This window comes from Alternaria novae-zelandiae (assembly GCF_023758075.1).
Source record: "Alternaria novae-zelandiae strain BMP 2774 chromosome Unknown scaffold_5, whole genome shotgun sequence".
Taxonomy (NCBI): domain Eukaryota; kingdom Fungi; phylum Ascomycota; class Dothideomycetes; order Pleosporales; family Pleosporaceae; genus Alternaria; species Alternaria novae-zelandiae.
Window position 1 is genome coordinate 859,614 of NW_026056965.1, and position 19,935 is coordinate 879,548.

The 19,935-nt window shown below is 54.3% G+C and overlaps 6 protein-coding genes across 6 annotated transcripts; 3 read left to right on the top strand and 3 right to left on the bottom strand.

Annotated features, from left to right (window-relative positions):
* Positions 1-765: 765 nt before the first annotated feature.
* J4E88_003322 (uncharacterized protein) lies at positions 766-7,838 on the top strand (the record flags this gene model as incomplete). The annotated part of the gene is made up of 2 exons (XM_049396975.1): positions 766-1,473; positions 1,527-7,838. The coding sequence occupies 2 exons, from the start codon at positions 766-768 to the stop codon at positions 7,836-7,838; spliced, it is 7,020 nt and encodes a 2,339-aa protein (XP_049257317.1).
* A 733-nt stretch (positions 7,839-8,571) lies between these two features.
* Positions 8,572-9,759, bottom strand: CKB2 (casein kinase 2 regulatory subunit; the record flags this gene model as incomplete). Its single annotated transcript, XM_049396976.1, has 3 exons — positions 8,572-9,036; positions 9,092-9,337; positions 9,703-9,759. The coding sequence occupies 3 exons, from the start codon at positions 9,757-9,759 to the stop codon at positions 8,572-8,574; spliced, it is 768 nt and encodes a 255-aa protein (XP_049257318.1).
* A 1,961-nt stretch (positions 9,760-11,720) lies between these two features.
* On the bottom strand, positions 11,721-12,881 carry J4E88_003324 (uncharacterized protein; the record flags this gene model as incomplete). Its single annotated transcript, XM_049396977.1, has 2 exons — positions 11,721-12,709; positions 12,761-12,881. 2 exons carry the CDS (start codon positions 12,879-12,881, stop codon positions 11,721-11,723), a joined length of 1,110 nt encoding a protein of 369 aa, XP_049257319.1.
* Positions 12,882-13,642: 761 nt separating this feature from the next.
* J4E88_003325 (uncharacterized protein) lies at positions 13,643-15,548 on the top strand (the record flags this gene model as incomplete). The annotated part of the gene is made up of 2 exons (XM_049396978.1): positions 13,643-14,240; positions 14,293-15,548. The coding sequence occupies 2 exons, from the start codon at positions 13,643-13,645 to the stop codon at positions 15,546-15,548; spliced, it is 1,854 nt and encodes a 617-aa protein (XP_049257320.1).
* Positions 15,549-16,367: 819 nt separating this feature from the next.
* On the top strand, positions 16,368-17,405 carry J4E88_003326 (uncharacterized protein; the record flags this gene model as incomplete). Its single annotated transcript, XM_049396979.1, has 2 exons — positions 16,368-16,505; positions 16,554-17,405. The coding sequence occupies 2 exons, from the start codon at positions 16,368-16,370 to the stop codon at positions 17,403-17,405; spliced, it is 990 nt and encodes a 329-aa protein (XP_049257321.1).
* Positions 17,406-17,502: 97 nt separating this feature from the next.
* J4E88_003327 (uncharacterized protein) lies at positions 17,503-19,855 on the bottom strand (the record flags this gene model as incomplete). Its single annotated transcript, XM_049396980.1, has 3 exons — positions 17,503-18,639; positions 18,685-19,693; positions 19,851-19,855. The coding sequence occupies 3 exons, from the start codon at positions 19,853-19,855 to the stop codon at positions 17,503-17,505; spliced, it is 2,151 nt and encodes a 716-aa protein (XP_049257322.1).
* Positions 19,856-19,935: the final 80 nt, after the last annotated feature.

Here is a 19,935-nt window from a genome sequence, read left to right on the forward strand (position 1 = left end):
AGGGCCGCATTCCTGCCCTCGTGTACTACTAGAGCTCGCCGCATCGAGACCCTGCAGCAGCAGACCAGGACCGCGAAGGAAGTCACGCTGCACCATCCCGCCCCCGTACCGTATACGAAAACACCTGCCGCCCGCGCAATTGCAACCTCGCCGCTCCACGCTCGCGGTTTCGCACGAGCGCTCATGTGCCTACCTCCGCCCTGCTCCTTCTATTTGCGCGTCTCACACTCGCACAATGTCTCCTGTCAGCTCTCGTCGCGCCGTCGCCGCCGCGCCATCTGCGAGACCAAGGACCCTGCCGCTTTCGAGGACTGGATCGGCTGAACGGGGTTGGGACAGAAAGAGTCGGAACATGCAATCCGAGGATGTTTGCAGCTACACCGCCGGAAACACATCGGCATGGGAGTCTGAAAATGACTGGCCCATTGCTGAGTTGATAGCGGACATGTACCAGGCGCTGGATCGGCTGGAATGCCCCAGTGCTGGTCACAAGAGTTCGAGTAGAGGTTTTATCTCGGTACGACGACACTGCTTTGTTTGGTCTCTTGTCCATGTTTGGTGCACGATTACCCACAGTTCTTGCCAACTGCTTTCCGCATTGTTTAATTCCTGGTTCACCTTCTAACAATTATTCAGCGGCCTAATCCCATGACCCAGTTGTCGCGGTTTCCTCCATCAACCCTCGAGTCCTTCCCGGAGTCATGGAGTCCAGCCCCACGAAGCTATGGATCCCCACCACCCTCATACGATGAATCTATTGCAGACATGCCCCCAGACTATACATCCACCGATGCGCTAGCCTATGCAAAAACGCCTGATTACTTACCGTTTCCTTCTTTCCGCGCATCATCACGTTCTAGTGTTCGAAATGGTTTGCGCAAACGCAATACTTCGTCTCCAACATCTTCCTTCTTCCTTGATGTGAAATCTCCATATGTGGACATCGATTTTGGCTACAGTGAGACAGGCATCAAATCGCACGCGAAGAAGAAGGCCAAGGCAGCGGCCAAGCCTAAACCTGCAGCTGCAGCTACACCAGCAGACGACGGCAAGAAGGAAGAGGAAGCCGGTGGTGGCGATGGTGGGGGTGACCCGCCTGCAGATAGCGGGGCTGGAGGCGATGGTGGCGACGGGGATAAGGGGAAGAAGAAGACCAAGAAAGAGAAGGAGGAAGAGGAACGCTTGAAGAGGGAGGAGGAGGAGCGTTTGAAAAAGGAGGAGGAAGAGCGCCTGCAGAAGGAAGAAGAGGAGCGGTTGGCGAAAGAGGAGGAAGAGCGTCTGGCAAAGGAGGCTGAAGAGGAGGCCGAGCGCAAGAAGAAGGAAGAGGAAGAAGCGGCAGCTGCAGCCGCAGCGAAACCATCGATACTAAACGCTACAGCTGGCTTGAGTTGGGGAAAGGAGCCAGCAGCAGATGACTGGGCCTCGTTTGGTGCGGCCGCTCCCGGCAAGAAGAAGAAGGGCAAAAAGGGGAAGGTGTGTCATTTCGGCTTTTTAGTTACACATAGTAGCACGCTAACTCACGATAGACGGCCGAGCCCGCACCCCCGCCTCCTCCTGATCCTCCAGCGGAACCGCCGACAACATTCGACGATATTAACCTGGACGAAGCAAGTGCGCCAAAGATTGACATGAATTTCAGTGATACGGGCGCATCAAAATCTGGATTTGGACTTCCTGGGCTTGGCAACTGGACCTCCGGCTGGGGCTCATCGAACAAAGACGCGACTGCAGAAGGCGACAACCCTTGGGGCTCAGATAAAAAGAAGAAGGAGGATGGATTCGATTTCGATTTTGACGCGTTCAAGAGTCCCCCGGCTGAGGACAAACCTGCTGATGATGATGGCTGGGGCGGTTTACTTGCTTCCAAGACCAAGAAGAAGAGTAAGAAAGGGGCTCTGATTGATGACAGTGTGCCAGAGGTGCCTCCGCCGCCGCCAGAGCCTGAGAAGAAAGAGGAAGACGATTCATGGGGTGCATTCAGCTTTGGCGCCACCAAGGACAAGAAGAAAAAGAAGAAGGGCGCAATCGAAGAAGAGCCCCCGGCACCTGAGCCAGAACCAGAGCCTGTCGTCGAGGCTGAGCCATCGCCTGCCAAAGAGGAGGACCCATGGGGTGGTGGTTGGGGAGCGGCTGCTGCTGCTGGCACCAAGAAGAAGAAAGGTAAGAAGGGAGCCAAGGAAGAACCTCCACCTCCCGAGCCGGAAGCCGAACCTGAACCGGTACCTGAACCAGAGCCAGAGCCGGAGCCCCCGAAAGAACCAGAGCCAGTCGTGGATCCTTACGCAGGACTCAGCAAGTCGCAGGCGAAGAAGCTCAAAACCAAGTTGGACAAAGAGGCTAAGCAAAAAGAGGAAGAAGATGCCAAGCGCGCGAAAGAGGAGGAGGAAGCTGCTGAGATCAGGCGACAGGAAGAGGAAGAGGCAGAACGGCTACGCTTAGAAGAGGAGGAAGCCGAGCTGAAGAAGATGGAGGAAGAGGAAGCCGCCGCCGCTGCTGCTGAAGCCGAGAAGGCTAAGCAGAAAGACGACACCTGGGGCGATTGGGGTGGTGCAGCTCCGACAACTACCAAGAAGAAGAAGAAGGGCAAGAAAGGTGCAGAGGAAGAAATTCCGCCACCGCCACCACCCCCTCCTGAGCCTGAAGCTGAGCCTGAGCCCGCCCCGGCTGAGGAAAGACCAGTTGATCCGTGGGATGATTGGGGCTCAACACCCCCTGCTGCTGTCAAGAAAATGAAGAAGAGCAAGAAGGGTGTGCTTATCGAACCTGTCATCGAAGAGCCGCCGCCACCACCGGAACCTGAGCCTGAGCCAGCACAAGAGGACGAGAAGGGCACCGACTGGGGCTTGAGTTCGATATGGGGCGGAGGAAAGAAGAAGAAGAAGAGCAGTAAATCCGTCGAACTGGACTCGCTTCCCGCACCTAGCCCAGAGCCCATCATCGAAGAACTCGCTTCCGTTCACCAGCCCGAAGACGTTGAAGAGCCCAAGGAAGACGAATCCGACGATTGGGGCGCGCCATCTTGGAGCAAGAAGAAGAACAAGGACCCAAAGAAGGATGCGCCAGAAGAAGTTATCGAGGATACCAGTACACCCGTTCAGAAACCCGACGAGGATGATCCTTGGGGAAGCGCAGCCTTCAACATCGGCAAGAAGTCAAAGAAGAGCAAGAAGGGCCTAGTTCCACCGAACGTGCCGACACCGCCGGGAGAATTCGAGTCAGAGTTTCCGGCGCCGAAAGAAATCGAAGCACCTCCCCCAGCTGAAGATGAAGACATCTGGGGTGCTCCTGCTACTGTCACCAAGAAGAAGAAGAGTAAGACTGTCAGTAGTCTGCTCAGCAAATTCGAACCCGAAAGCTCTCCGCCAAAATCGACAAACGATACTTTCGAGGATCTTATCTCGCTCGACGACCCACCGCCACCGCCTCCTGAGCCAGAACCAGTAGTGGAAGAAGCTCCAGCGCCAGTCGAGGAGAAAAAGAAGAGCAAGAAAGAGAAAGAGACGAAGTCGAGCAGCATCTGGGGCTCTCTCGGCGGCTCCAAGAAGCCGAAGAACGAAACGCCTACAGAGAAAAGAGTGCGAGAGAGGAAGGAGAGGAAGGAACGAGAAGAGCAGGAGCGTCTGGAGAAGGAGGCTGCTGAGAAAGAGGAGGAAGAGCGCCTGGCCCGCGAAGCTGAAGAGGCGGCGGCTGAACAGGCGCGTATTGAGGCCGAAGAAGCTGAGGCGGCACGTATATTAGCAGAGGAAGAGGAAGAGAAAAAGAGGAAAGAAGAGGAGTCAGCAGCCTCAAAACTGGCGGGTTGGGGCGCCAGCATTTGGGGCGCTTCAAAGAAGAAGACGGAAACCCCAAGGGAGAGAAGAGCCCGCGAGAAGAAAGAGGAGGAAGAACGCCTGGCGAAAGAAGCTGCCGAGCAAGCAGAGAAGGAGCGTCTCGAGCAAGAAGAGCAAGAACGTCTTCAGCGCGAAGAAGAGGAGCGCCTGGAACAGGAACGCCTTGAGCGCGAGGAGCAGGAGCGTATTGAGGCAGAAGAAGCCGAGCGTGCTGCTGAAGAAGAACGTCTTCGTATCGAAGCCGAGGAGGCTGAGAGAGCTCGCATAGCTGCAGAAGAGGAAGAAGCGCGTCGCATAGCTGAGGAAGAAGCCAAAGCAAGTTCCGGATGGGGCATGTTTGGCTTAGGGAAGAAGAAGGAGTCGAGCAAGGCGAAGCGTGAGCGAGAGGCCAAGGAGAAGAAGGCGGCTGAAGAAAAGGAACGGCTGGAGCGTGAAGCCAGAGAAGCTGCTGAAGCTGAAGCAGCTGCCGCCGCCGAGGCCGAAGCCGCTGAAGCCGCCGAGGCGGAGAGGGTTGCGAAGGAGGCGGAAGAGGCCGAGTTTGCTCGTATTGCTGCTGAGCAGGATATGGTACTCGAGCCTGAGCCAGCCCCGAAAGAAAAGAAGAAGAAAAAGAAGAGAGGCGTTGTTGAAGAACTTCCACCGCCTCCGCCGCCCCCACCCGCCGAGCCTACGAATGACGACGAACTGTTCGATCTGATCAAGGATGAAGACGCAGGTGATCTCTTGGCTGAGCTTGAGAAGCCTACCAGGAAGGAGGAGAAGGAAGCAGCTAGCGGTTGGGGCAGTGCCTGGGGTATCTCTCTGCGCAAGACCAAGCCTGAACAGCCAAAGCCCAGCATCTGGGATGAACCAGAACCGGAGCCAGAGCCGGAGCCAGAACCCGAGGTCGAGGAACCCGAGCCGGAGCCAGAGCCAGAAGCTGAACCAGAGCCCGAGCCCGAGCCCGAGCCTGAACCAGAGCCTGTCAAGCTCACCCCCAAGGAGGAGCGAAGGCTCAAAAAGTCCAAGAAGCATCGGCATGTGGAACCAGAGCCAGAGCCGGAACCAGCTCCAGAGCCAGAGGTTGAAGAGGCCCCTCCAGAGCCAGAACCTGAGCCAGAACCGGAGGTAGTCGTCGTTGAAAAGCCCAAGAAGAAGCTGTCCTCCAAGGAAAAGAAGAAGCTGGAGGAAGAGAAACTCAAGGAGGAGAAAAGGCTGAAGAAGTTGAAGAAGGCTGGGAAGTTAGTGGAAGCTCCGATAGTGATTCCCGAGCCCGATCCAGAGCCTGAAGTACCTGCCGAGAGATCCCCTCCTGCACCTGGTGCATTCCCTGACGACGAGGGCGATACGATGGACTTCCATGATGCAGAGGATGCAGCGCCGCCAGAAGAGCCTGAACCAGAGCCTGAGCCTGAACCAGCCGCCGAACCAGAACCAGAGCCTGAACCTGCACCAGTGCCTGGACCTTCTATTCTTTCGGAGCTGAAGAAGTTGAAGAAGACCAAGAAGAGCAGCAAATCGAGAGGGTTCAGTTTCGATAACCCGCCGCCGCCGCCTCCCGAGCCAGAACCAATCGTCGAAGAACCTGAGCCAGAGCCGGAACCAGAGCCGGAAGCTGAACCTGAGCCTGAACCCGAAGCTGAACCAGAGCCTGAACCTGAACCGGAGCCAGAGCCTGTTAAACTCACCCCCAAGGAGGAGCGGAGACTCAAGAAGTCCAAGAAGAGTAGCAAAACAAGGACACGTCAGCCTGAACCTGAACCGGAACCGGAACCTGAGCCAGAACCCATTATCGAAGAAGCGCCTGAAGAAGCAGACCCTGACATGGACGACGACGAGGAAGCTCCCGAGAAACTTCCTACACCACCTCCAGAAGTTGCGCCTGAGCCCCCGTCGGAATCTCCAAGAAAAGAGCGTGTCAAGCTAGGTCGCAGCGCTACCACGGCCGCTGGAGGATGGGGCTTATTTGGTGCGTCCAAGACTAAGACCAGAAGGGTGTCTGGTGGTGAAGACGGCGCCGGCCTTCCCGATCGCACAAAGTCTGTACGAACGTCGTCCACTCGGGACAATGACATCAAGTCACGTTCATCAGGCTCGGACAAGGTGCACTCATCCAAGCCAACGGTTTCACGGTCCAAGACGGCCCGCGCTGGTACTGGGCTAGGTGCCATGTTTGGTGTTGCTCCGCCCCCGCCTTCACGATCAAAGTCACATCGCACACCCAAGACGACGTCGCGCCGACCCTCAATCGACCAGGACGCTGCTATGATGTCGCCGCCGCAAACAGACACTGATGCGAGGGTCTCCTCAAAGGCCGCCAAGGTAATGGGCATGAAAAGCTCGTCGCGCAGGACCAGCACTCGGGACGCCAGAGATAAGGGCTTCCGTCGAGGTGAGCCGTTCCCCGCTAAGCACGATGCGCCTGTCATTGGCCGGCGCAGCCGTAAGCAAACATTCGGAGCTAACCCTATGGCAGCTGTTCCAGACCCGTATCCTATTGACGACGACCAAGATCTTGACGATGAGTCTCCTCCCCCAGCTTCTCGTCCAGAGCCATCGCGTCGCAAATCCAAGCGCGACTCCGCGCAACCCCTTGAACCCTTGACTGCACCGCCTAGCGCTGACGATCCCATCGTCGTCGACCCCATGGACATGGACCCTGCCCCAGCTGAGGCTGAGCGGCCCCGCCGCGAACGTGAGCGGGAGCGACCTCGTCGTGCGCGCGGCAACTCGGATGCTATGGGCACGCTTGCTGGTGTCGCAGGTACTGCTGCTGCTGTGAAAGGCTTCAAGGGAATGTTTGGCCTTGGTCGCAAGAAGGCTGCGCCGGAAGAGGCACCCCGTGAGCGCCGCCGGACCGCCTACGAGACCGAAGACGAGCGCAGACATCGCAAGCGATCGACAACCCGCGGAGGCGCAACAGAGGATGAGGCGAAGCGGCTGCGACACGAGCGCCGCAGTCTGCGCCATCCGCCTCCTGAAGACGTTATGATGTCAGGCGCAAATGGCACCCCTGAGGACTACGATGCTGAGCGAGAGGCTCGACGAGCTGAGCGTAGATCCAAACGCGATGGAGACAAAGGAGCCCGGCGCGCTGAGCTTGAAGAGGCAGAGGCCAAGGCAGAGCGCCGTCGCGAGCGTGAGCGCGAAAACGAGCGTGCGACTCTTGCGGAGAAGAAGGCCCGTCAGATGGCTGAGTTGGAGCGTCGCAACCAGGAGGCCGAGGAACAACTGCGTCGCATGGCCGAGAAGGAGGAGCGAAAGAAGGCACGGGGCGAGCGCAAACCGCCCTCCGACGAACGCGAGCGCGAGAAGCGTTCTTCGCGCCGCAAAGACAAAGACCGCGAAGAGCCCCGCCCAAAGACCGAACGCCGTCGAACAGTGCACGTGGACGAAGACGCAGAACGTCGCCGTCGTCACGAAGAGCGCCGCGCCGCCAGACGCAACTCCGAATACCCCGTTGCCGCCAGCGGCGAGCCCATCACCGACTACTTCGACGAGCGCAACGGCGGGGCCCGCAAACACCGCAGTTCGCGCCAGGCCCGCGATGAGGAAGAAAACATGCCGTACAGCAACAACAAGAGCGGCGACAAGACCTCGTCATGGGTGGAGTCCCTCTCCAACGAGCCACCCCTCCCTCCCCCCATCTCCGAAACCGTCCTCGACCCCGCCCCGGGCGCGCGCGAGACCCCCGAAGAAGACGAGGAAACCTTCTCCCAAGACGAAGACATCCGCCTGCGCATCGCCGGCCGCAAGGGACCCAAGCGCGATAAAGAACGTGCGGAGCGCCGCAAGGCAGAGGACAAGGAGCGCGATCGTGATAGGACGCACAAGCACAGTCGCCGCGCTACACACTACGAGGGCATGAAGACGGTTGACGACGATAGAGAGCGCAAGAGGGCGTCCCGCCGCACAAGCTACGTGCCTGCGTATGAAGAGCCGCCTGTGCGCACCTGGGATGGCAGACCGGCTGTTGATGGCGGTGCCCCGGCTGTCAAGCGGGGAAGCTGGTTTAAGAAGATGTTTTAAGCCGCGCCCTCTCTTCTCTTCTCTTCTTCTTGCTCACTACTTTTTGGTTACGATGGACTTTTGGCTTACGATGTAATATGGGTTTTACGAAAGATTATCTTGGATGTGTATATGTTTTGGAATTTGTTTTGGAACCTGTTTTGGATTATGGGATGATGACAGCGAAGCGACAGCGTGGTTTGGATCTCTTGCTTGATTAGCATTGCGTGGCGCTTTTTGATTCGTTCTCTCGATCTTTTCTTGTCTACTTTACTTACTTACTTTACTTCATGAGAACTACTTTTACCTTCTTCATTGCTTCCTTCGATCTATCTTCTTCTTTCTTTGGGCACCTTTCAGCGACGCTGCCTTTCTGTGATATCCCTGGTTAGGTTTCTGTGGGTATTCACTGGACAGGAGGCGGATGGGATGTGTAGGAAAGTCAGATAGATACCCCTCTCTTTTCGTAGTCTTCCAATACTAGCGATCGTTGCAACGATATACCAACTTTGCCAGTATACACGTAAGGTTTCGGCTCTTTAAGGTATCATGCAAGTCATAATCTGCATTGTTTGATCGTCGTTTGGTATATCAAATACTGCTTTAACACCCAGCCATGACGCCTATCGCCAAACCCATGCTAGTTCCTCTCGGATGCTATAAACTACTCATGCCCTCCATCTTCCTAAACATGCTTCCCACTCCTCACCCATCCATCTGTACAATAGTGAAACGGCCATTAAAGGCCCATTTGTCACAGCTGCACAACCGCGCCCTCAACGCCTTCCTGAGTCTCCATATCATCGTCGTCCTCATCATCTTCCAGATCTTCATCTTCCTCCTCAAACCCAGTCTCCATCTTAAGCGTCTTGAGCCTGTCTTTCATCTCATCCTTTTTGTCTGCCTGCCACCGCGCCAGCGCTGCTGCAGAGTGTACTTTGAAGCCGAAAACGCGGGGCTCGTACCGCCGTTGCGATTTCGGTGGCAGCATCGCAGGGTAGACTTGGAAGAGGATGTTGTGGAAGGACGTGCCGAAGTAGGCACCGTCGATTACGGCGTGGCGGGAGGATTTGGGGTTGTAGAGGTCTTCGCAGCGGGCGCAGTAGAGTTTTACGGGTGAGGCGTTGGGGACGTCGGATTGACCCATGGGGAGGAGGGGTTGCGATTCGCACATTACGCGGGGGCATTTGCCAAAGTCTGACTTCTTGAACTTTTCAAGCTGGGTGGTGTGTTAGTCGTCGGCGCGAGGCATAGGGTATGAGCGCCTGACGTACCATCTTGGCGAGGCCCCTGGTAGTGACGATGTATCGTGCGTGGACGAGTCCGTAGAGATGCCGTGCCGACTTCTCGATCTGTTCCCGCATATCATCGTCGCAGTCGAAGTCGAACACGTCTGTGACGAGATCGAGTGCATATTGGTAGTACTGAACTTCGGTGTTCAGGCCCGTTAGGTTGAAGCGATCGGTGAGGTATTCTTCGTCAATCTCGCAGAAGTATTCGTTTCCTCGAGAGGATATGAACTACTTGTTTGTTAGCCGGCGTTGAAGTGAATAGCTGTATCTTCTCTTCTACGCTGTCGTGATCCTCCCACCAGTCATTCCACCACTCGCTCTGCATGAGCATGAGCGGGCCCCATTTGGCTGAGAAGATAGTATAGTCTTCATCCACTTCGAACGAATGGGGGCACCTCAGCGTGGAGATATAGCCGTCTTCGCCGCAGTCACCGCTGGCGCATGGTCAGACGCGACCTGCAATGAAGGGCTGGCAGAGCATACCACGCCATGAGGTACCTATAGTTCCACCCCGACGCACCCAAGGTTTGTAGAGACATGACCAGCGATCAAAGAATACCGGTGTTGGTAATGTATGGAGTTCAGGTACTCACCCAGTCTCGCCAGTAGCTTGTGTAGTCGCTGTCCGTGTCGCTGTTGAAGTCGTCCATGTTTGCGCTTGCTCTCGGCGACGGTCTCCGAGGGGGTTAGGGCGTTTGGATGTCTTGTTTGTAGGCTGCGACCACCGGCGGGGTGGGGCGGTGCGATCAGGCGCAAGCTCGGGTCGGGACGCGGTTGCGGAGTGAATTGCGCGCCCACCTAGTGGGATGGCAGTCGTCGCATCCCACCTCCACTGCTTGTTTCTCCGCTCCGGGCGCGCTAGTCGCTTGGGCCGCGTCCCATCAACATGACAACCCCAGACTTCCCCACCAACCCTGTCTACTGGGTCGCCAACTTTCTGTGCCAGTATCTGCGTACAGTAGACGATTTCGACTGCAAGACTCGTTCCGGAAGAGGTCCCCGGGTCCCGACCATGTTACGGGGCAGGTACGTGCACGTGAGGTGCCTAAAGATTGATTGCACGAAGTCAATCAATGTCTTACTACATTTCGTACACCGATGTCACTTGCTTAAACTTTGATGTACGACGCCAGTAATCGTCTTACATCAATTCTTACATGAATCTTACTTGCCATTAGGCTAAAATATTCACTGTTCCAAGGTTACGCTGCTATTTCTTCGCATTCAATACCGTCTGTTTGTTAACCAAGAACTCTATTTCCTTGTTATATAGCTTGCCCGTGGTCCTTTGACAACATACTGCGAATACTTTGTTTCGGTCTTTGAAGTCCACAACTTCAGAACAGGTAATCAAAATCAATTATCCTCTTCCTAGTTGCGCTTACCAACGAGAGCTATCTCATATCCCCCCTCACAGCCATTCACACTGGGGACTAGTGTCTTGCCAATCACCCCGCTATCACGACGTGCGCGATGTGTGCCGCCGCAAGCGCTCTCCAGCCTATTTCTAGGTTCTGCTCCCAGCTATCTACCATAGTCGAGTACATGCCTACCCTTACTGTTTATGGTAGACTCGACTCCTCCATCGACGCGAACCGTCTATTCAGAGATACCGAAGCGCGTTTCCCGCAAAGATGGAGGAAGGATGGATGGTACCTTTCCACTGTGAGTACGATCTTTCCGGGAGAGACTTTAAAGTTGACATTGTGCGTGTTTGACAGACAGCGGCACTTATCGCTAGCGGCCAGCCGGGTCTGATAGGTCCTCTCTACAATTACATCATCTCACAGCCGTCTTATCAGACGTCTGCGGAGAGACAACGCCTCGTACGGCGCATTAGAGAAGCCATGATCAAATGCATCATTCTCAACGGCATTCCCATCGTCATGGAAGCTTTCGTGTCTCTTGCTTCGCAAGAAAAGCCCGAAGATCAGGATCACAGTTTCACCCGTAAGGATTGGAAAGCTGATGAAGTTAACCACAAGCGCGGTCTCGAGGTCCTTGAAACGCTTTATGGCGATGATAATGAGAAAATCTGGGCATCATTCGGTTCACACAAAGACATACGTGAGTGCCCTGCGACACTCCGCTGCTCTCCATCTTGAGGCTAATGCGCCATGTAGCGTGGCTCTCGACCGACATATCTTATGGTTTGTTCCTGGCAAATCACAATACCCTCGATATCGTCGAATCCGAGCTCGTCATATTGCCTGCGATCATGTGCCAAGGTCTCGCCACTTCGACAAAATGGCATTTACGTGGGTGTCTACGGGTCGGTTGTACACGCGATGAAGTGGAATGCATACAACAGGTTATTGAACATATCGCAACGACCTGTGGGAAAGACCTAAAAGGTCTGCCGAGAGTTTCAGATATACCTACAGATGAGATGTGAAGACCAGAAAGATTGAGGAAGCCATGAAGGTATCCAGGCTATCTCGTACTGTTGGACTATCACGCGACCAGGCTAGCTCTCGATGTATTGGCAGCACGGCGTTTGACGTCACTTGAGAGCATAGTGTACTAGATCTTGCTCGCGCTTCACAACTAGTCGAGAAACAACGGAAGTTCAAGGTGTACACGTAAAATTGGTATCAAAAGCATATCTATCTCAAACCTTCGCCACCGCTGTCAAGTACTGCTGACTATGCGGGTAGTCGATATACCCCTTCGGTGTCTTTGGAGTGTAGAAAACAGAGCGGTCGTACTTGACCAGTGGTACGCTCTCCTTGACACGGAACACAAGATCGGGGTTGGCCACGAAATATCTGCCGAACGCAATGATAACGTCGTAGTCCTTGTACGTCTCATCAACGGTCTGCTTCGCTGAGTCGGGTAGGAAACCGCCTGCAAGCATGACTGGACTCGCATTGCCCCATTGCTCAACCATCCATTGTACGGTCTTCTGGCCTCCGCATTCAGAGTCGTCATTGCCGGTGATGCGGGCTTCGATCAGGTGAAGATAAGCCAGACCCAGTTTCTTCAGCTCTTCGGTGAGGTATTCGAAAGTCGGCTCGGGCTCGTCCATTAGCATGCCGTTGAAGTCGCTGTAAGGGCTGAGACGCATTGCTGTTCTTTGAGCACCAACGGCAGCGATGACAGCCTTGGTGACTTCGAGATGGAACCGGGCGCGTTGTTCAATACTTCCTCCCCACCTATCGGTCCGTTGGTTACAAGTCGTCTGGAGGAACTGATCCGGCAGGTATCCATTAGCACCGTGGATCTCGACACCGTCAAAACCTGCAGCAATTGCGTTCTTGGCTGCATTCGCATAGTCTGCTATGGTTTCCCAGATCATCTCCTCTGTCATCTCTACTGGTGTTCGGTCTTGGGGTGTGATGGGCACAGCGCTGGATGACACCAACGTGATGCCTTCTGCGTCCAGCGCATCGGTCTTTGCGGCTCGGCCTTGATGCCAAAGTTGGCAGTATATCGCACATCCTTTGGCATGTACTGCTGACGTGATGTCTTTCCAGGAAGCGATGTGGTCTTCTTGCCAGATTCCTGGGGCATTTTGGGCGCCGATGGCGTTCCTGGAGATGATGGTTGCTTCGCTGACAATAAGGGTGCCTGGTACACATGCTCGTTGCTCATAATACTCTGCAATACTTGGTCAATATCGGCCTTTCGTAGTGACGGTGTTCAAGGTACCTTTGTTCATGGGCGTCGCCTTGTAGTCGTCGCCCATGCGATACCGGGTCAACGGTGCCATTGCGACACGATGGCCCAACTTTACATGTTCAACTGTCAATGGTTGGAAGAGTTTCGTCATCTTGGCAGTCGATGTTGGTACAACAAAAGACGAGGTAGGATCTGATCAAGTAGTCTCGCAAGAATTGTAATGGCCTACAATTCCAGTGCTTCGCTGCTCTTTAGAGCGTGTATGGCTGTGTCTGCCACACATATTATGGCCATTGCCCAAGCCTTGTGATGGGTCACCATGGTCGTTATCGGCAACCCACCTGGGCAGCCTCGCAAACCCCACCTGACACATGGCATCTGTCAGTCTCAGCCGTGATGCCGAGAACTCGCCTGTATACCTTCAATGCCGTTTTGAGCGTTATGGTCCGATGTCGATACGAACAGCCATCGGCGAAGGGTCTAAGGGGCCGAACATGCGTCGGCTCAAAAAGTCCCGATGACATGGCCCCGCACGTGCCCGGCTAGGACGACCCACTTTGCAGCCTCGCCGTCATCGGCTTCCATCCCATAATGCCACTTACGCCATCGAAGCGTGTAAGCGTTTCTACCATGTGAGTGGGCCCCTCAACTGTGACTGGCTGCTTTCGCAATTCTTCTACGAGGAACACACCTCCCGACGATCTCGCAGCTGTCGACCGGCGTCATGGCAGGGCTCAGTCCCGCTCGGACAGCCTCCCGGAGCTCCACGCCCAACTCCAACGCTAGCTACGATGTTTTGGACCGTTGGTCTTGTTCCAAATATACACATACGCAGAATCGCTATGTTTTTGAGGCTTGTAGCGACTGTGGAAGAATCCGATGATGCGGGAACAGCAACCCTCCATTGACGAGATGGAATCGACGCACCCCATCAGAGAGAGCGATACATGCGTTGGCCATACTCTCGTTGAGAAGCAATCCAGAGACGACAAGCCATGCGAATCAGACATACCTCCAACGAATCCTCATGGCGCGTCCCCTTCGCCTACCGTGGGAAAGGATGACGACGACAAGAGCGATGCAGCATCCATTGGCGGCCAAAGGAACACCATGACTTCGACACAACTCCGAATCGCAATCCCCGCACTATCAGTCTGTCTCTTCGTTTCGTTCATCGACCAAACCAGCGTCTCAACAGCAACACCCGCGATTGCTGTGGATTTGAACACCGGAACTGCAACATCATGGATCGGTACATCGTTCCTAATCGCATCGACGGCGTTTCAACTGATAAATGGTCGTTTGTCGGACATCTTTGGTCGCAAGAATCTGTTGTTGATCAGCCTCATGTTGATGGCTCTGGGAGACCTTGGATGTGGTTTCGCGCGAACTTCAGTGCAACTATTCGTTCTCCGTGCCATTGCTGGTATCGGAGGTGGCGGCATCAACAGTCTTGTCATGATCATTGTCAGCGATATCACAACGTTGCAGAACCGCGGCAAATACCAAGGTAAGGACCATTTACTATCCCATAACCGAGCAGTGCTGATACTTCTACGCAGGATGGCTAGGTGCAGTCATTGCCCTGGGGAATGGTGCAGGACCTTTTCTTGGAGGCGCTATCGTTGAAGGAGCAACTTGGAGGTGGGTGTTCTGGATAATACCCATCATGACCGTACCCACCTCCATGGTCATACTGTTCTTCTTGCCGCTCAAGCATCGGTCTGGTGACTACCTCGCAAAGGTCAAGAAGATTGACTATGGCGGCATGGTGCTGAACATTGCATCCACCTTGCTCGTGCTCATCCCCTTGTCAGGAGGTGGTGTGACATATGCATGGGGATCCCCCTTCTTCATCGCCTGCACTGTCACCGGCGCCGTGCTAGGTGTACTATTTGTACTCCATCAATGGAAACTCGTCGCTCTCCCGATCATGCCGCTTCGATTATACCGCGCGCCGCACTGCTGGGCACTATATCTACAGACGTTCCTCATCGGCCTTGCGTACTTCGGCAATTTCTTCTATCTCCCTATTTACTTCCAGTCGGTCCTCAGGTACTCGCCCCTGGCCTCGGGTGCTTTGATTCTACCAGTAGTCATCACGACATCTTTTGCGTCCATCGCATCTGGTCAGTACATGAACCGAGTCGCCAGCTACATGCACTGCATCCTGGCCGGATTTGCTCTCTGGACTCTTGGAAGTGGCCTCACTCTACTATTCGACCGAGACACGGGCCTGGCTGTGCTGATTGTTGTACTCATCATCGAGGGTGCCGGTATTGGTCTGACGCTCCAGCCGACGCTTGTAGGGATGTACGCCAACAGTCGCAATGAGGATCGCGCTGTGACAACTGGGTTACGCAACTTCATCCGCACTATCGGTGGCGCTTTTGGTCTCGTCATCTCGGGAGTCATCCTTTCGAATACGCTCAGCAGAGATTTGTCCAAGCGGCCCTTTGTTTCAGATACCCTAATGGCCCAGTTGACTTCCTCAACGTACGACCTCGATAAGTTTGGCCTCTCTCTGGATCAGAAAGAAGAGGTTTTTGATACATACATGCTTGGTCTGCATTACATCTTCATCTTTTTCACAGTATGCTCAGGTCTCGGTCTGGCTCTAACGTTCTGGGTTGGAAACACCAGCTTGAAAGCGCCGAAAAAGCCGGACGAAGAAGAAGGACAGCCGATAGAGTCGCAGGATGAGCCTCAGCAGCAAGTCATTCAAGGTCGAGAGGTCGCGTCGGAAGGGGAGGTCTTTGATGAGAAGAGGCCAATGACAGGGGAGGCTGACGTAGAACGTGACGTTCACACAAGATGAGCGATCCTATAGCACATCGTCAGCGCCCAAGGATATCTCCGCAAAGTATTTGTTCGGGCCTTGTTGATATGTAAAAATAAAGGTCTCGTAGAAATACTTCAAAAAAGTTTTGTAGCATGCAGCACATTTACCCAAGACCATCAAACTATTCCACTATTAGGGCAATCCCTAAGCACCGCACGTCTAAGTCCTGATCTTGCAGGTGAGTAGCATGTGCATGCATTCGCCCTTCTCGTATGCTGTCCTCATGGCCAAGTACAAACCGAGTGAAGCGCGACGATTGAATGAGACCATCAAACGTACACCAGCGACTTCGGAACTTGAGCGCAACATTACCCCGCAGCAAGACCCATCTTTCACTATCAATTTACTAGAGAACCGTCTCCAACTCAACCTGGTCTTTAATCCTTGGTATGCCAACTTAGGTAGGTCAGTACAGCCCCACAAAGGCCGGTCGTTATCGGCGAGTCGAGATTGGCCTATCTCTCGACGATCCCCCTCCAAGCCATGTTCTCCATACGGTTTCTTCCAAGCCGATAAACACATTCATCCGTCTGATAACACCGCGGTGGGTCACAGCCGGCCGCAGAAATGACATCGCATCGTGAGGCACGGCAGAGGATGGGAGATGGCCGATTACGTGAGGACGTCACGGATGAGAATGGCCGATAGCCAGGTAGGCGCTGGAGAGTGGCCGCCGCGACATACTCCGCTGGTGATACATATATGCTGCATCGCGAGACTTGATTGTTTACTACTTCGAATCTGCTACATCTTCTGTAATCAAATCAAGCTTATCGTTCTCCAAACATCGTCATCATGCCTGAAGTCTACGCCGCACCACCCGACTACGCCTTCCCACGTAACTTCAAGGGTTACGGTGAGAAGGGTCTACAGGGCTTGAAGTGGCCCAACAATGCCAAAATCGCAGTATCTTTCGTCATCAACTATGAAGAGGTGAGTTCATATACATTCCATCTCAAATGCACAACTAACAAGCTGTAGGGTGGTGAGCGCTCAGTCATGAAAGGCGACGGAGTATCCGAGATCAACCTCCGCGAATACCCAGCCCAACACAGAATCAACGAGCGCGACTACAGCGGCGAATCAGAATTCGAGTACGGCTCGCGCCGCGGCTGGTGGCGCATGTTCAAGCTCTTCAATGACTACAAGATGAAGTTTACCCTCTATGCAGTTGGCTCCGCTGTCGAAGAACAGCCAGAAGTCGTTACGCGATGTGTGGAAGAGGGCCACGATGTTGCTTCTCACGCCTACCGCTGGATCGATCATGCCAATCTTTCTGTTGAGGCCGAGAAACAGCATATCAGGGATGGTATCACGGCGCTGAAGAAGCTCTCCGGTTATGCACCAAAGGGATGGTACTATGGCCGTCCGTCACCACAGAGCAGAGCGCTCATTCCACTCGTGTACGAAGAGATGGGTGAGGAGCTGCTGTGGGCATCAGACGCCTACGCCGACGACCTGCCTTACTGGACCGACCTTCCCCAAGAGCGCAGCAGCGCCAATCCCAAGGGATGCTTGATGGTTCCCTACAGCTACGACTGCAACGACTTCAAGTTCCACTGCCAGGGAACTGGTTTCCGCAGTACGGCTGCGTTCTACGAGCACATGAAGAACTCTTTCGATGTGCTGTATGAGGAGGGCGAGGCCGGAGAGCCGAAGATGATGACCATTGGTCTGCATTGCCGTATCATCGGTAGGCCGGGAAGGTTCAAGGCGCTCCAGGACTTCGTCAAGTATATCTCGGAGAAGGAAGGTGTTTGGGTTGCGACTAGGACGCAAATAGCGGAGTCGTTCAGGGAGCAGTTCCCGTATAAGAAGGGTCAGCTCGCGTAGTTAGTCAATCGAATCTGTTTCAATGTTAAACTCGGGGTCATTTGCGCACATGAGACAACAGTGACTAGGATCTTTCGAACTAAAGCCATGACATCGCTTATCTATACTCTCCAAAGTTCCACTGACTGCCATCCATCATACCACGGTTATCCATCGACATAGCTGCATCTTGAATGGGGTCCACGCCGTAGAGACCAGATCCTTCATAAGCATTCCAGCTCATCTCATTCTGGCCTTGGCCAAAGCCATCGAACCTCATTGCTGCAGATGCGGCGTCATCGCTTACCATCTCATTCCACATCCGCCAACCCTGCCACCCACCTGGCGCCTCTTCGTCCACTTCCATGAACGCCTCCTTCACAGCGTCAGTAACCAGGTGTGACATGGTAGGCTTACTACCCATCGTTGAGTGCTGTGACGCCTGCTCGCGGCTATCTCGTCGGCTTCTTGGTGAAAGTCCTGCCATGGAAGGCTCCGCGTCCACGTCGAGCTGCAGCGGTCGTGAACCGTTGCTATGCATCATGGTAGTAGGCGCCGAGTTTACGATTGTCTTGAACAAACTTCCGGATAGCGCATCGAAGATATCGCGGTATTTGACAGCACCGGGCCACTTTTCACCGAAGATGGTCAGGATCTGAGAACAGGCCCGTGTCGCCTCGAGAACGTCGTATGAGAAAAGGGATCGATCTCGCCAGATGCAGTACACCAGTGTCAGGCCAGCTACAAAGCACGAATGTAGCGAGATCATCGTGTAGGTGAGCGTCCGATTCTGGCTTAGCCGCTTGTAGGCATTGCAGACACAAGCAGCAGAGCGTGCGCATGTGAGGAAACGTATGTCCGATGTGTCCAGTGTTGGGAGGAATACGGTGAAGAGGTAGAGCATCGCTTTATGATACTGAACGCCATAAAAGTCTCGGGCATCGAGATATGCGCTTTCGGGATCGTACATCCAAGTGATCTTGTTCCCATTCTTGGGTGTCTGTGGATATGTTCGTAGCCATTCATCCAGGTCGCTCCGGATTGTAGCCATCTTCCGGTCAAGTTTGGCCCGCTGTTCTGGCGTCCCGTTGAAGACATCTCTATCGACGCGAAAGACTGTCTTATGGATCCGCGACTGGATCTGATCAAGCTTGATAATGTGTATGAAAGGCTCGATGTTTGACCATTGGGGCCTGACCGAGTCTGGCTCTTCCGGATGCGTTAGTGTCCAGAACTCAGGACTAGTACTGGGAAACTTGAAGAGTCAGTTCACGTATCATAATCTGCCTGGATGACAAACCTCGACGTTGATATCTCGGTCAGCGATAGCAAAAGCTCTTCCAAGCACAATGCTAGTCACTCTGTCAAGGCAGTAACACGCCCAGAACGCACGTCGCCGCAGTTCAGCATCTCTTGCAAGCTCAGGGGAGCCTGTGACCTTCTTCTTCCTGTGTAAGCCCATCTCAATGCAGACAGAGGTCGCATATCGAATCTGAGACCAGGCGCCTGCACCATATGGAGATCTCTGACCATGAACTCCAAGAAGGATGAGAAACTGGACTGTCGCGAGGTTGTGCTGGTCAAGGATGTAGTCCATTGGCTCGGTGGCTGCGACAAGATGATGCTCAGAATCCACCCCACATGGCTTCCGCGTCAACGACAGGAATCGAGCAGTAATGGCATATATGAGATGGAAAATGCTACGTTCAATGATAGTCAGGGCACCTCGCACAAATTGCTTGTCGAAGAGCTTCGTGTAGACTACACGATCCAGCAATGGCCAGCGCGTGTGGATACGTTCGAAGAATACGTCAAACAGCATGCGTGCCTGTTGTCGGTCTGGGAAATCCGCAACGGGCTCATCGGAGTGAGTAGACTCGGGAGGAACAGGAGGCCGTGAAGTTCCGGTAGCCTGGCATGTTTGGTTCACTGGTAGAGCTGTTGCTCTCTTGCCAGAACTTCGGAAGATGGAGGACTGGATGATGCGAGCAATGGTAGCGCCGGAGCTAGAGCCGACATAGTAAGGCTCCGAGGTTGTATCTGTGGTACCAGATGCACATAAGGAGAGATACGCAACACCATCGACGAGTGAGGTGCGATCCTCACCCTCAAGATCTTCAGAGAAACAGTCATCTCGGGATTCGCGACGCGATGCACTGGACTGGGGGTGAAGAGCGAGCGCCGGCTCTTCAACGTTCATGGAAGATGTTCTTTGCAAAGTCTCTGGGCCGTTTTCATAATGGTCCTCTGCATGATCAGGAAGGCGGGCCTCCAGAAAAGCGATCCGCTCTTCTAGGGCGTTGATATAGCTGAGAAGTCAGGAAACAGTTCGCGCGCATGTCAATGGCCTTGGGAAGAACCTACACAGACTTGCCGCCGGGGTACTGAGGACGAATAGTCCTTTCATACGCACAGGCTACGCCAGCTCGCTGGCAAGATCTGCAGACTGGATGTGCACCGTCACACTACATGATTCTTAGCCAAGGTGCATGAAGCAACGTCCCACGTGACGTACACGCTGCTTTCTCCGTTTGCATCTTTTGCAGGCCAA